General features: G+C 53.6%; 1 protein-coding gene across 1 annotated transcript in view; it reads left to right on the top strand.

The window, feature by feature from the left end:
• SND1 (staphylococcal nuclease and tudor domain containing 1) overlaps window positions 1-12,031 on the top strand; it is a 483,020-nt gene that overhangs the window by 395,771 nt on the left and 75,218 nt on the right. Inside the window, exon 16 of the mRNA XM_004707793.4 lies at window positions 1,250-1,359. Within this exon, the coding sequence (XP_004707850.1) occupies window positions 1,250-1,359 (110 nt within the window). The remainder of the gene's footprint in view (window positions 1-1,249; window positions 1,360-12,031) is intronic.

Here is a 12,031-nt window from a genome sequence, read left to right as displayed (position 1 = left end):
CATCTTTGGGCTAGTAGCCATGCACTCAACCCTTTGCACCACCGAAGGCTCTTCCCAGTTCTCCCAGATTACTAAGGGATTAACCTGCAGGAGCCAGGTTCGTGGCCCTAAATGCATCCTTCCCCATATTTGGAGTGTTTCCTTTCCTTTGTCTCTAGCCCTGTCTTTGTGACTTATACTTACAGCTACAGTCTACATGTCTTTGAGTATGTACAAGTCTTATTCATATAAGAAAACACAGCATAGCTCACGGTCAGTACCTGATAACTGCATTGATGATGAGTATTTGTGAAATGAAAGACTGAATGAAAGAAAAGTTGGTCAGTGAGCACCTATTTTGGACAACACTGTCCTGGGCTACAAGGACAGGTCATGACCAGCATCTCCAGGTATCTCCCACACTAGTTGGGGTGTCAGGTGGGGATCATTGGTGGCTGCTAAGAGCAACAGCAATAGTGCCCTGGGCCCTTCCATGTGGGGCGCTGGGGAAGGTTTTCACATGCTGCTTCTCCCTTAATGCACACAACAAACAGGAAAATTGAGGATTTGACAAGTTGCATAACTCAGCCAAGGTCACAGAGCTTGGAAGTGACAAGGGTAAGACGTGCACCCAGGTCTGACTGTAGACACCTGATTCCTCACCAGAGTCAAGTTTTGTTCTCTCGCTCCTGAATGGGAACAACAACCAGCATGGTATTGCTGTCCAAATGAAGCCGGGGGTCCTTTTCAGAGGCAGCATGGCTAGGGTCATAGTCCCTTATCGAGAGGGGGTTATTATGTAAGTGATGGAAGCAAGATGACCAGGGGGGTTGTCCCAGACCAGGGCCTGAGTATGTCCAGTGCCTCTCACTTGGGTCGCCCCATCCCACTGGGTCCTCAGATGACTCCCGGAGGCACAAGCTGAGCCCTTGTCCCTTGCTGCTGCTGCGATCAGGCTGGTTTTGTCCCCCTTGTTGCTGTTAGGTACCGTCAGGCCGGTTCCGACCACAGCGACCTTATGTACAACAGAAGGAAACACTGCCCAGTCCTGCGCCGGCCTTACAGTTGCTCCTGTGCCTGAGCCCACTGTTGTAGCCGTGATGTCCGTCCACCTCCTTGAGGCCTCGCTCTCCTTCGCTGCCCTCCCCGGGGGCCTGCTTTCCTCCTCCACAGCTACCCGTGGCTTCCTCAGCCTCTGCTGAGGGACTGCAGGTCGAACGCTGGCCTGGCGGTCCCTCTTCGTCACAGAGCCTCCTTTTCTCTCACACAGGCATCGAGTGCCCCCGAGGAGCCCGGAACCTCCCTGGCTTGGTGCAGGAGGGCGAGCCCTTCAGCGAGGAAGCCACACTCTTCACCAAGGAGCTGGTGCTGCAACGAGAGGTAAGGCAGTGGGCACCGCTGTGTCTTGTCTGGGGACAGCGGGAGCAGGGCGCCTCACTGCCACGGCTCTTCTGCTCCTGCCCACAGTGCGCACGTTTCCGTGAGCCGGTGCGCCGCACCATCAGCAGCTGCCTGTGTGGCGGCCACCAGGCCAGCCCTGGCAGGATCCGAGTGCGGGGAGCTTGCTACTTTGCGGATTAGCCCCCACTGCCTGCCGCCAGCTGGATTTAGAAGCTTGACTAACCCTGTCAGGGGCCAATTTTCTTTGAACATTTATTTGTATCTTTGAGTCATTGCATTTTCTGTAGCGGGTTTTCTGACTTAATTTAATTGTATTTCTGTCTCTGCCTGTTGGGCAGGCTGGGGCAGGCTCCAGGCACCCAGGCCCTTCTACCTGCTCCTTCTCATCGCCGCCATCAGCTCCCTCTCACTTCCAGGAGTAGCCAGTGAGAGATGGGGGGGTGGGGAGGGGGGGCCGGAGGGCAGTAAGGGTGGTGAGCTATGCTCAGGCTTAGGGTCTGAGGTGTGGGCGGGCTTTTGTCTTCATTTCTCTTACAGTTGAATCCATGGGGGCCTTTCAGCCTCCAGGTCATGGTAGGATTATGGGGCCCAAGAAGTTTCGGTCCTGTGAATCCTTGAGATTGGATGTGTGGGCTTCTGTGGGTGATACAAGTCCCTGCTCCTAACCTTCAGCAGTAAGAGGTGTAGAGAACAAGCAGGCCTGTTAGTGGGGTGGGGTGGGGTGACCCTGGCCTTGGGCACACCACTGCTGTCCTCCTAACAAAGCGGCTGCACCAGTGCTGGCCTCCCCGTTTTTGGGATGGTCCCGCTAGGGACTGGCCCGCTGCCTTTGTGAGCTCATTTAGTAAGTTATGTGGCAAAACAGCTGAATTCTCTCTGTAGGAGAATGTTGAGTTTTAGTTCCCAAGCCTGGGTGTTGGCCAACAGAGGTGCAGTTATAGAAGGGTGCAGCCAAGAGGAGGCCCCGCTCCTTGATGATGTCACCACTGTTGCCTTCTTCTCTGTTTGTTTTTGTGATGATGCATTTGAAGTTGTGAACTAGCCTGTAGGAATACAAGATGCCAGGGATCCCCTCTCCCCCTGGTGGTTCTAGAGTGAGCAGGGACAGAGGAGTCGGGGGGATGGGGTCGATGTTGGGAATCCTGCTCTAATCGTGGGTGGTGAGTGGCCGTGTTGAGAAAGGCAGGTCCGGTCCACTCCAGCCAGAATATAAACACCACCAACCTCCACGTCATCAAGCTGACTCCGACTCCCGGTAACAGTGCAGAACTGCCCCTGTGGGTTTCCGAGACTGGCGCTCTTGGTAGGAGTAGAAAGCGCCATCTTTTCCCATGGAGCAGCTGATGGTTTCAAACTGCTGGCCTAGCCATTAACAGCTCAGTGCGTGACCATGACGCCACCGGGGCGCCTAAAGACACTACAACACGTCACATTTCTTTATTGTTATGTTGGTTGGCTGGTTGAGCTCATTATAGGGAGAGAGATGACAGACCCCCATCGGTGCCCTTGGAGTGTGTCGGCACTGTTCCCACCACATCCCGCCAAAATCACATTCCTGGTTGGCCGCCCGTTTCTCACTTGGCTCCCTCTCCTGTTGTTTTGCATCTCTTTCCCCTCTCTTCTTCAACTCTTGTGTCCCCACCCCCTTTTCCTCCTGATGACATTTCTGACTCACTGGTGACATCCAAAAGCACAAGGAGGCAAAGAATACTGACTACTAACAGGCAGGAAGGGCCCACTGCGCCCTGACTCTGTTGGGCTCTGCGACCTCGCCTTTGCCTGCGTATTTGCTTTCTGCTTGTTGGAGAAGAAAAGCTGCTGCTTTCTTCTCTGATGGCCTGGGCACGAGAGGGAGTTTGCAGAACCTCGCTCTGATCCCGCATTGCTGCTTAGCGTTCTTGTTAGTGGTGGCCTGGCCTGGCCTGGCTGTCCTGAAAGGTCTTTCCCCAGAAGAAAGGAGTGTGGGCCAAAATAAGGACAACTCAGGACTTTGACCCAAGGAGCCCATTGTAGTCCACTCCACCAGGCACGTCCCTCTGAGTCGTGTCTGAACAGTGGGAGGAAGAGACGAGGTGTTTGTTTTATGTAGGGTTTATTGATTGGCTTTTCCCTCCGTGGTTCTTTCCGTTTTTTCCTGGAAGTTGACCTGCCGGCTGTTTCTCTTTGCCCTGTCCCCCCTCCCCTCGTTGTCCTTAAGTGCAGCCAAGTCGGTTCCCACTGATAGCGACCTTATTGTACACAATAGAAGGAACCCCCCATCCCCACCCTGGTCGTGCAGCATCCTTGCAGGTGCTGTTGACCCATCCTACCCTGGACAAGAAGGGACCCCCAAGCCCGCTGCCGAGCAAAGTGTGATTGGTTATGTGGACACCTGAGTGTGGGCCAATGGCCTCTTACTCCCTAGGTGCCTACCTATAGGTAGGCTTCCACAGCACCACTTTGAACTTCAGGCACTGGGCTGCCACTGTGGTGACCACCATCGAGCTGGGGTTCAGCAACGTGGGAGCCAGGTGTCGCTCAGTTGAGCCCTGGATGGTGCAGCTGTGACTGATTTAGCCCTGCCGACCCATCCACGTTTTAAAATTTTTTGTTGAGATGGCTTCTCAGACTGCCTGGAGAAGGGTAATCCATCAGGGGAAGGACTGTGGGCCCCTGCCAGGAGGAGGACAGAGAGCTGGCAGCTGGGGTGCCTGATGCCGAAAAGTGACGCCGTGCTTCTTAAGTGCATCTTCTTTGCTTTTGGGCAGCCAGGCCAGGCGTTCCTGCCCAGTGGCGAGGCTTGGGGCAGGCATGGCCCCATGACCTGAGACCATGCTGCTGCCTCCCTCGAGTTGTGTTACATTGGCAGTCGTCAGCACAGGCTGCTGCCATTTCCAGCATCACGTGTTCTGCGTTGTATACGCCTCACCCGCCACCTTTCACTGCATTTGTGCTTCCTCTCCATCTCTCAACGTGGTCCTGGTGTTTGTTCCTCCCCTGCCTTGGGAGCTGAGGCAGTTGTGCTGGTGCTTCCAGCTCCGGGGCAGGAAGATGCCGTATCCTTATCCATCGTTCTCTCTGTGGCCTCGAAGCCCAGAGCAGCCCATGGGGCTGAGCTTCCACTTCAACTCCCAGTTTCTCCAATAGGCTCAGCATCTCTTCCCAGCCTGACTCTGCTGGTGTTTAGCAGGAGGAGGCACACCCAGCCCACCACTTGTTTTTATAAGTAAAATTTTATTGAAACAGCCACACCAATTCATTTGTGGATTTACCGGCGACTGCTAGCGCCCTGCAGCCTTGGAATCAAGCAGTTGCATCAGGGACGATCTGATGCACAGTGTTCGCCGTCTGCTGGCCCCTGCTGTGGAAGGGATGCCGCACTGAGGTTAGATAAGGCACTAAGAGGCTCGGGCAGGTTATAACCCTAAAAAACGAGAGTCGGCTGTGGGATCCGTGGGTCTGCCGACAGGGCAGTAATGTTGAGCTGTGAGTGCGGTGCCCCACTAGATACCATGGGCTTGGTGTCACCCTCCTTCTCGCCCCCCACATACAGCTGCCTCTTTCAGGCGAGTCCCTGCCATGCTGCCAAGGACAGGAGGATCTGGCGGACTCTCCTAGATGGGAATTGTGCCCGCTGTCAGCATCTTCCAGAAGCAGTGGGAGAGGCAGCATTAGCTAACGGGTAGCTTCAAAGTGAGAACTGCCAAGTGGTCATGCTCCAGTCTCAAGTGGTCCCAGCTAAGGGCTCTCTCCTGCCCCGAAATGCCTGTTTCAAACATCCCCCCGAATCCTCTCCTTGGGGGGACCCTCCCTGGGAATAAGGCAGAACCACTTGGGATCACGCCCCCCTGAGTCACCAAGGGCCAGCCAGCCCAGCCCGCTCAGACGCGGAGCAGCTCCCGAGCGCCCATCAGGCACCGGTATCACCACTGTGATAGAAACCCTGGACCTGAGGTGTTGGAAGATCGATGCCACAGTTTAACTCTCTTCACAGCTCCCAGTTGCGGTGGTGCCGCCCTGGGAGGGGGTGAGCGAAGGATATTCCCCAGGCCCTTCTCCATGACCCTTTGTCCTCTCAGTGCTGCCTGGGAAATGGTGCCCGCCTACTGGACAGCCCAGCTGAGCTCGCAGCCATGGCACTGACCTATTTCCCTCCGCCTGCTGGCATCCAACGGGCACCTGGTCCCCAGGGGAGCTCCTGCCGCCTGCAGGTTCCCCGGCCAGGCCACAGTCCTGGATCCTGCTCTACCACGCCCCTTGCTTTGTAAAACCAAGACTCAGAAAGAGCACCGCAAGCCATAGTGTGGCCTGATGAGAGTGCCCCTTGTGTTGCAGGAGAGTGTGGGCTTGGCAGGGGAGGCGGGGGTATATTTGCAGGGAGCCAGAAAGGGAAATGACTGCCCTTTGCATGTCAGCACCAAGTACACTCATCCTATTGGCAAGGATTAACCATCGTAAGTGGTTAAAAGTGGGCCGTGTGTGTGTGTGTGTGTGTGTGTGTGTGTGTGTGTGTGTGTGTGTGTTTCTCCCCCCCCACCTCCTCCCCTGTATTATCCCCATGTTGACCCTTAAGTACTGAGGTTTGTGAGCTGCATCCTGCTTGGGGGCCCCCTCCCTATTGAGAAGACACAGGAGGAGGCGCAGCAGCGCCATCATCCCTCTGGGTCACCGTGACAGGATCGTTCAAGTGCCAAGGAGACCAGGAGGGCACAGGACACCTGGTAGGGGTGCAGGCAGGCAGTCTTGGCCCTGACTCCCTGGCTGCCTCTCCTGGGTAAGCCTCGCTGAACTGCTATTAAGAACCTGCTGGAAAAGCAAGTAGGCTGCCTGGCAATTTGCTCCATTTGTTTGCACAAAGACACCTTATTGTAGATCATCTCAGCCACTGCCCAGGACAGAGGGAATGCGTGATGGTGGCTTCTTTAACAGCCCTCTGAGCCCAGAAGCATTCCAGGCCCGGTGGGTGAGGCTTGCTCACCTCCCACATGTGCGCTCTTGGCAGTTCATCAGCCACCATGGCTGTGTGTGTGTGTTTCCAGTTCCTGCTAACTAAAAGAGATACTCAATAGATAGTTATCAAATCGATCCATTGTTTCCTGTGGCCAACTTTAAGAGATTGGGAAGACCTCCCCCTTGGTTGCCCTTTATAGTTCTCTGGCGAAGCTCTCACAGTTACACATGTCTGGTGGCGGGCAGAGGGCTTGGGAGACGTAAGGCTGGACCCACAACTGCTGACTGAGAACCTACTCACTGAAAACGTCAAGAACCAAGGCCTGAAGGTACACTTACTGTGGGGCCTCTCTGCCTGCCCAACCAAGATACTGAAAAGGCAGGAAATGGGATACTCAAGTGTTAGTTAGCCTTCCAGTAGAAAACTTAGTGTCCCTGCACCTGGTGTCCTAATATAGGGTGCTCATTGTCTACCCCACCCCCTGAGCTTTCCCATATCCCCTGCTTATGTGGCTCAGACTGTTAACTGAAGCAAAGGGTTTATTTTGTAGTTCAGGCCAACAAATTCCTATTTGGAGATGGGTTATAAACGCCATGTGGATACCAGGTGGCTACCGACCGAGTTACAGTCTCTCCATTTCTAGGGTTCCTGGTCCTTGCCAGGTACCCAAAGATGGTCCAGAGGGCCCTCAAATCCCGTTCAGCCCCTGTATGTTACCCACCCCTCCTCTAGTCCTTAGGTTCCCTGATGCTGGGTCTCCTTTGTCAGCTTCTAGCATCCTGCGGTAGCTTGGGCTAAGCTCCCCCAGTGGCCTTCCCCAAGCTCACTCAGCAGGCTGTGCCCATAGGTGCCAACCCCAGCCTGGCTCCAGTGGGATTCCGTTCTCAACGTTGCCAGCTCAGCTAGCCTGTTAGCATTTCCCAGTTCTTCTGTTTGGAACTTTGATAGCCAGTCAAACATAGGATTGCAGCCATTCCTCTGAAATAGCTGCTGGGTCTAATCTTTCACTGGGTTGGCCAACACCCTGTTACCGGCAGTGATGTCCTCCCGGCGGACTGGTGTTGGTTGGACAGGCCTCACTGCCCTCCAGAGGCCGGTGTTCACCAGCCCACTCTGGCTGTGGGACTGCAGCGGAATGAAGCCTGGCTTATTCCAGACCATCAGATTTGGCTTCCTTGGGACACGTGAGAAGATCTCAAGAATGTTTAGAGCTTTCTACTCCACCCCAGGGAAGAACATCCTTTTCAGCAGAAATCTCTCCTCTCCGCTCCTGGGGAATTCCCCACTACTGTAAAAGAAACTCGCTTATTTTCTCTCTCTGCTGGATCACTTTGATTCTCCCTACAGGAAATGAGAGGAAAAGTTCTTGGACCCAACGCTTTTGGTGTCTTCCCCGAGTAAAAGCAGTAGAAGCCTGGGCCGGTGGTGTCCCTGGCACTTACTGTTCCTGTAGTCCTGACCCAGATCAGCACCAGAGGAGAGATGTGAGAGGCTGACAGCAGATTTTCTCTTGCATCTATCTTTCTCCTAGAATGGTCCACCGTACTGACATTGAACCCCATCTGAACTGAGGTGGGGAGGGGGCGCTTGAGGCTAGTGGGCAGTGATTACCAGTTCATGGTACAATTATCCTAACAAACACAAGGTTCGTGAAAATCCTTCATAGACCCTCGAGAAGCAGAAACCCGTACCCCACCCCCCTCGTTTTTGATACCATCCACTTCTCCGACACAAAGGGATGAGCCAGCCTTGTGGAAGACAGCTGTTGTCAGGCAGTCCAGCCACCCGGTCTACCTCCCTTGTAGCTCCAAGCCTTGTGACCCCAAACAAATGGAGAAATGCCATGGGAGGAAGAAACTGCTGGACTCTGGGGTGAGAATGGTGCTAGGAGAGCCGGGCACCATTTAGTCTCATTTCGATTATCAGATGCCCCTGGTAGCAAGGGCTCCTGGTTTCTCCTACCTCTTTAATCATCCTGAAGAGTCGCTGCCTCTGGGTCTGTGGTGAGGCTTCTTTAACAGGAACGGACGCTGATGTTTATAATATAAATAATACAGAAAGTCAGCTCAGACTGTTTGTCTTTAAAGTAAGTTAATTTATTAGAAGTTTGTCCATTTCCTTCTGGAAGCCGAACCAGGAACACGGTTCTCTTTCACCAATGCCTCCTGACAAGCAGATCGGGTTTTCCTTCCAAAGTAAGCATGCCCTCACAACAGACTTGCCCCAAATCCGTCTCCAGAAGGGCTTCACAAATGGGACCCCAGCCAGCACAGGTGGAGCCTGCGAGGGAGCCCTGATGCTGGCCTGCCTAGGGTGGCTTCCAGCCTCCCCACCCCGTTGTGCTTATCCTGACCATTCACAGCCACACCTACTGCCTGCCTGCTGCTAATTTCCCCTGGGAATTACATAATTGAACTGATACGTTTTTAGGACGGGTTGTTACTGTCTACCACTAGCAAGGCTGCCTGAGCCACAGGGAGAGAGTAAGCAGATTGTAGATTGCATTTGACCTCCAGGTAATGTGCACATCCTCCTAGTGTCTCGCATGTGACTCCCCCAAGGACAGGAGTGACTGTGCTGGTCAGTGAGCCAACCTTAACCCTGCCCTCATCTGGCCATGGCTACTCTCACCGCCTGTGTCTGTTGCCAAAGACTCAGAGAGCACCTCTGTGTTCCAACACTGGCCTTACTGATGAACTTCCCACTTGCCCCTCCACGCGTGACGGTTCCTGGTCAGCTGAACTGAAATGGATTTTGAAAGTGAAAGTGACCACTAGTCTGTTAGGAAATGCTGCAGTGCGTGAAATAAGATTATGAGCAAGCTTCAGAATTAACAGCATCGGCACCCTAGCCTCACCTGGACGAGACCACCTGTGTCTCATCTTCAGGAGGAGTGAACTCATTCCTAGACACATCTCCAGAATAGTTTAGGGCCTCTGTCCCTTCCGCATCGCCTCACAGAGCCACATGGGAGACTCGGTCTGTGTTCATTCTAGCTTCAGGGTAGACTCTGCGCCCTGGACAAGTTCCTCAGCGTCTAAGCCCTGGGCAATTGGGGTGCCTAAAAGGATGTAGTGCAACTGGCGCCCCAGGATGGTTTAAATGCAACAGGCCTGCCGAGCCGCCACTCCCTCCCCTTTCTAAAGAGAGTGCTTTCTTGATAGGGTTATTATCAAGGGGCATGTGCGTCGGTGTGTGTGCCTGCGTGCACACATACATACATACATACATACATACATACGTACGTACGTACGTTCTGTAAAATAGGACGTGATACAGTTCCAAAGTCACTGTAATACTGTATTGTATACACCATTCCCACATGATTAACGTGTTCTATCTTAAAGTCGAACTTTTGTGTAAGTCAGAACAATTGGGTCTTAGTTTATAGTGTACCTTTCTATGCATAGAAAACACTGGAGATATCCACATACATTAAGACAGCTGTAACCTAACGATGCAGTAATGACGACAGTAATGTTTTGATATTTGTCTCAGAGTAGCACCCTTTTGTTACTGCAAACCCTTATATGTGCCTTTGCTGCTGATAAGGCTGCACAGGTTTGGGTGCATGGGTGTGTTTGTGGTTGGTGTGCTGTGCCTGGCTGCGTATGTACTCAGCACATATAAATCATCCACCACGGAATATGGCCAGTATTAAACACTCCATAAACAGAAACTTATATCATCATTTTTATTATTAATGAAAATCTCATCAGTTTAGCCAGAATCTAAGATGGCACTCTGGGGTAGAAAGACCTGCCCGCAGGGAGAGAGGCAGGCTGGACAGAGGGTGGGTATGTGTCATGAGCAGTGCCATCATATGAGCCTTACACAGGACCTGCCAGACTCTTCCCTCTCCATGCCTGGCTGTGAAGCCAGCATCCACAAAGGCTCAGGTGCCCACTGCCAAAGGCTCGGATCCTTTTCAAACCAGGGTCTCCAGAAGCTACCAGCAAGGGCATGGATTTGGAGCATGCGTTGAAGCCCATTTGCCCATCTGAGTCTACGTTCTCCAGAAAGCGTTTGTCTATATCCTATCAGGGGTCAGCCACTCTCTCCCGAGAGAGTTAAAGGCCAGAGTCTTGCTGCTGCTGCTGCTGCTGCTGCTGCCTGAAGCCGAGTCTACAGGGAACCAGAGTGTGTTCTGGAGAGAAGCAGAGGTCCGAGGTGATGCCCAAGAGCCTTCACGTGTGTGCAAGGACTAAGACCAACCATCACCAATGGGGTGAAGCCAGGACCCCTCAGATACCTCATGGACATCTAAGAACTAAGGGCCCAGTCCCTGTGCCTTGGAGAACCTGGCAAACGAGGCTGCCAACCTCAAAAGCTCAGCTCCCTCTCTGCATAGGGACTCTGACGCCATTTGTTTCCCAGCCCCTGTGACCTAATGAAGGAGGGGGTGGATGGGGTCGCTAATCTGGCAGGCCCAGGCTGCCAAAACCTCTGATGGACAAGCCACGACCAGCGCAGCTCAAGATCGCCCTAGGTTTGCCCTTGACCACTATGGAATTGGAAGGTCGGAAGATGATGGCATGCCAGGCAGGAGCCCTAAGAAAGATCTACATGCTCACCAGGACTCCCCAAGCAGCGCCTTGGGTGCAGGGAGTGCAGCGGGAACAAAAGCAGAACCACCAAGCCTGGAATCAAAGGTTGAGCAGCAAACCATTTCCCGTGTGTCCCTTTGTCCTCCAGGTTAGCATAACGCCTCCCTCTTCCTGTCCTCCTTTCTCTGGATCCTGGCACTGGACAGGGCGCTAGAGGTGGGAGACCACACAGAGACAATCGGTAGGTACCTTGCACCCCCACTCCACTTCTCCTCCGAAGACTCTGGGTGGGAGCCAGCAGGGCCGCCTGTGCTGTTGGTTCTCCAGTTAAATAATTCTGAAACCACTGACCCAGGGCTGTGACGGCAGTGCTGCAACCGTATACGAAGCAATACAACAAATAATCCATTACCACTGATTGGATATGGATTTTTGGCCTGGCCACCTGCCACTTGGTAATTTTAGAATGGGGTCACTTTTGGAATTGGAAGATTCCTTGTCAGAGGGCATGGTTTCTTAGTGTGCCGCCCCCTCTGATGGCGGAGCCACCCGCTTCCTGGATGGAGGACTGGCCTCCTGGTCCACCCGGTGGAGAGGCCAGAGCTCATCCGTCATCAGCTTACAGGCCTGCAGACGCGGCCATTTCTAAATGCCCAGGGTGCACTTAACTACTTCCTCCTTCTAATCTCAGCACTTCCACTCCAAACACATCAGCAGCTTTGTAACTTGCCTTTTATTTTGCTCTGTGTTTGGGCCCTTCAGGTATCTGTGGGAGGAAGCCTGGCGAGTGGGGCTGTCGCCGGTTTTAGAATGACACAGTTGCACCCTGAGTCATCGCCTCTGGGGGCTCCTCCGAGCGGGGCTGCTGGGAGCCTCCTGACGCACTCTCGCTGTTTGCACACGTGGGTTCTTCAGGGAGGAGGCGGTTCATGTGTTCTGTGTGACTGCTTGCCTTGGTTTTACCATCTGCAAAATGGGGACACGAGGTCCCGTTCTGCTGGAGAAGACTCAGAGGATTGTCTAAGAGGCATTCGGTACATACCCAGGTGTAGTGTGAGGTTCCTGAGCAGGAGACTCCAGTGACTCCCACTGAAGTAAAGGAGTGCCAAGCACTGTACACAAGCTGGGGGTGCTTGGGGCCTGGAAAGGACCCTGCAGCCAGGCAGTCTTCTCC

Source organism: Echinops telfairi, unplaced genomic scaffold, assembly GCF_000313985.2.
Source record: "Echinops telfairi isolate 266 unplaced genomic scaffold, ASM31398v2 ScPeMD7_23;HRSCAF=83, whole genome shotgun sequence".
In the NCBI taxonomy this organism is placed as follows: domain Eukaryota; kingdom Metazoa; phylum Chordata; class Mammalia; order Afrosoricida; family Tenrecidae; genus Echinops; species Echinops telfairi.
This window is presented reverse-complemented; position numbering and strand designations above follow the sequence as displayed.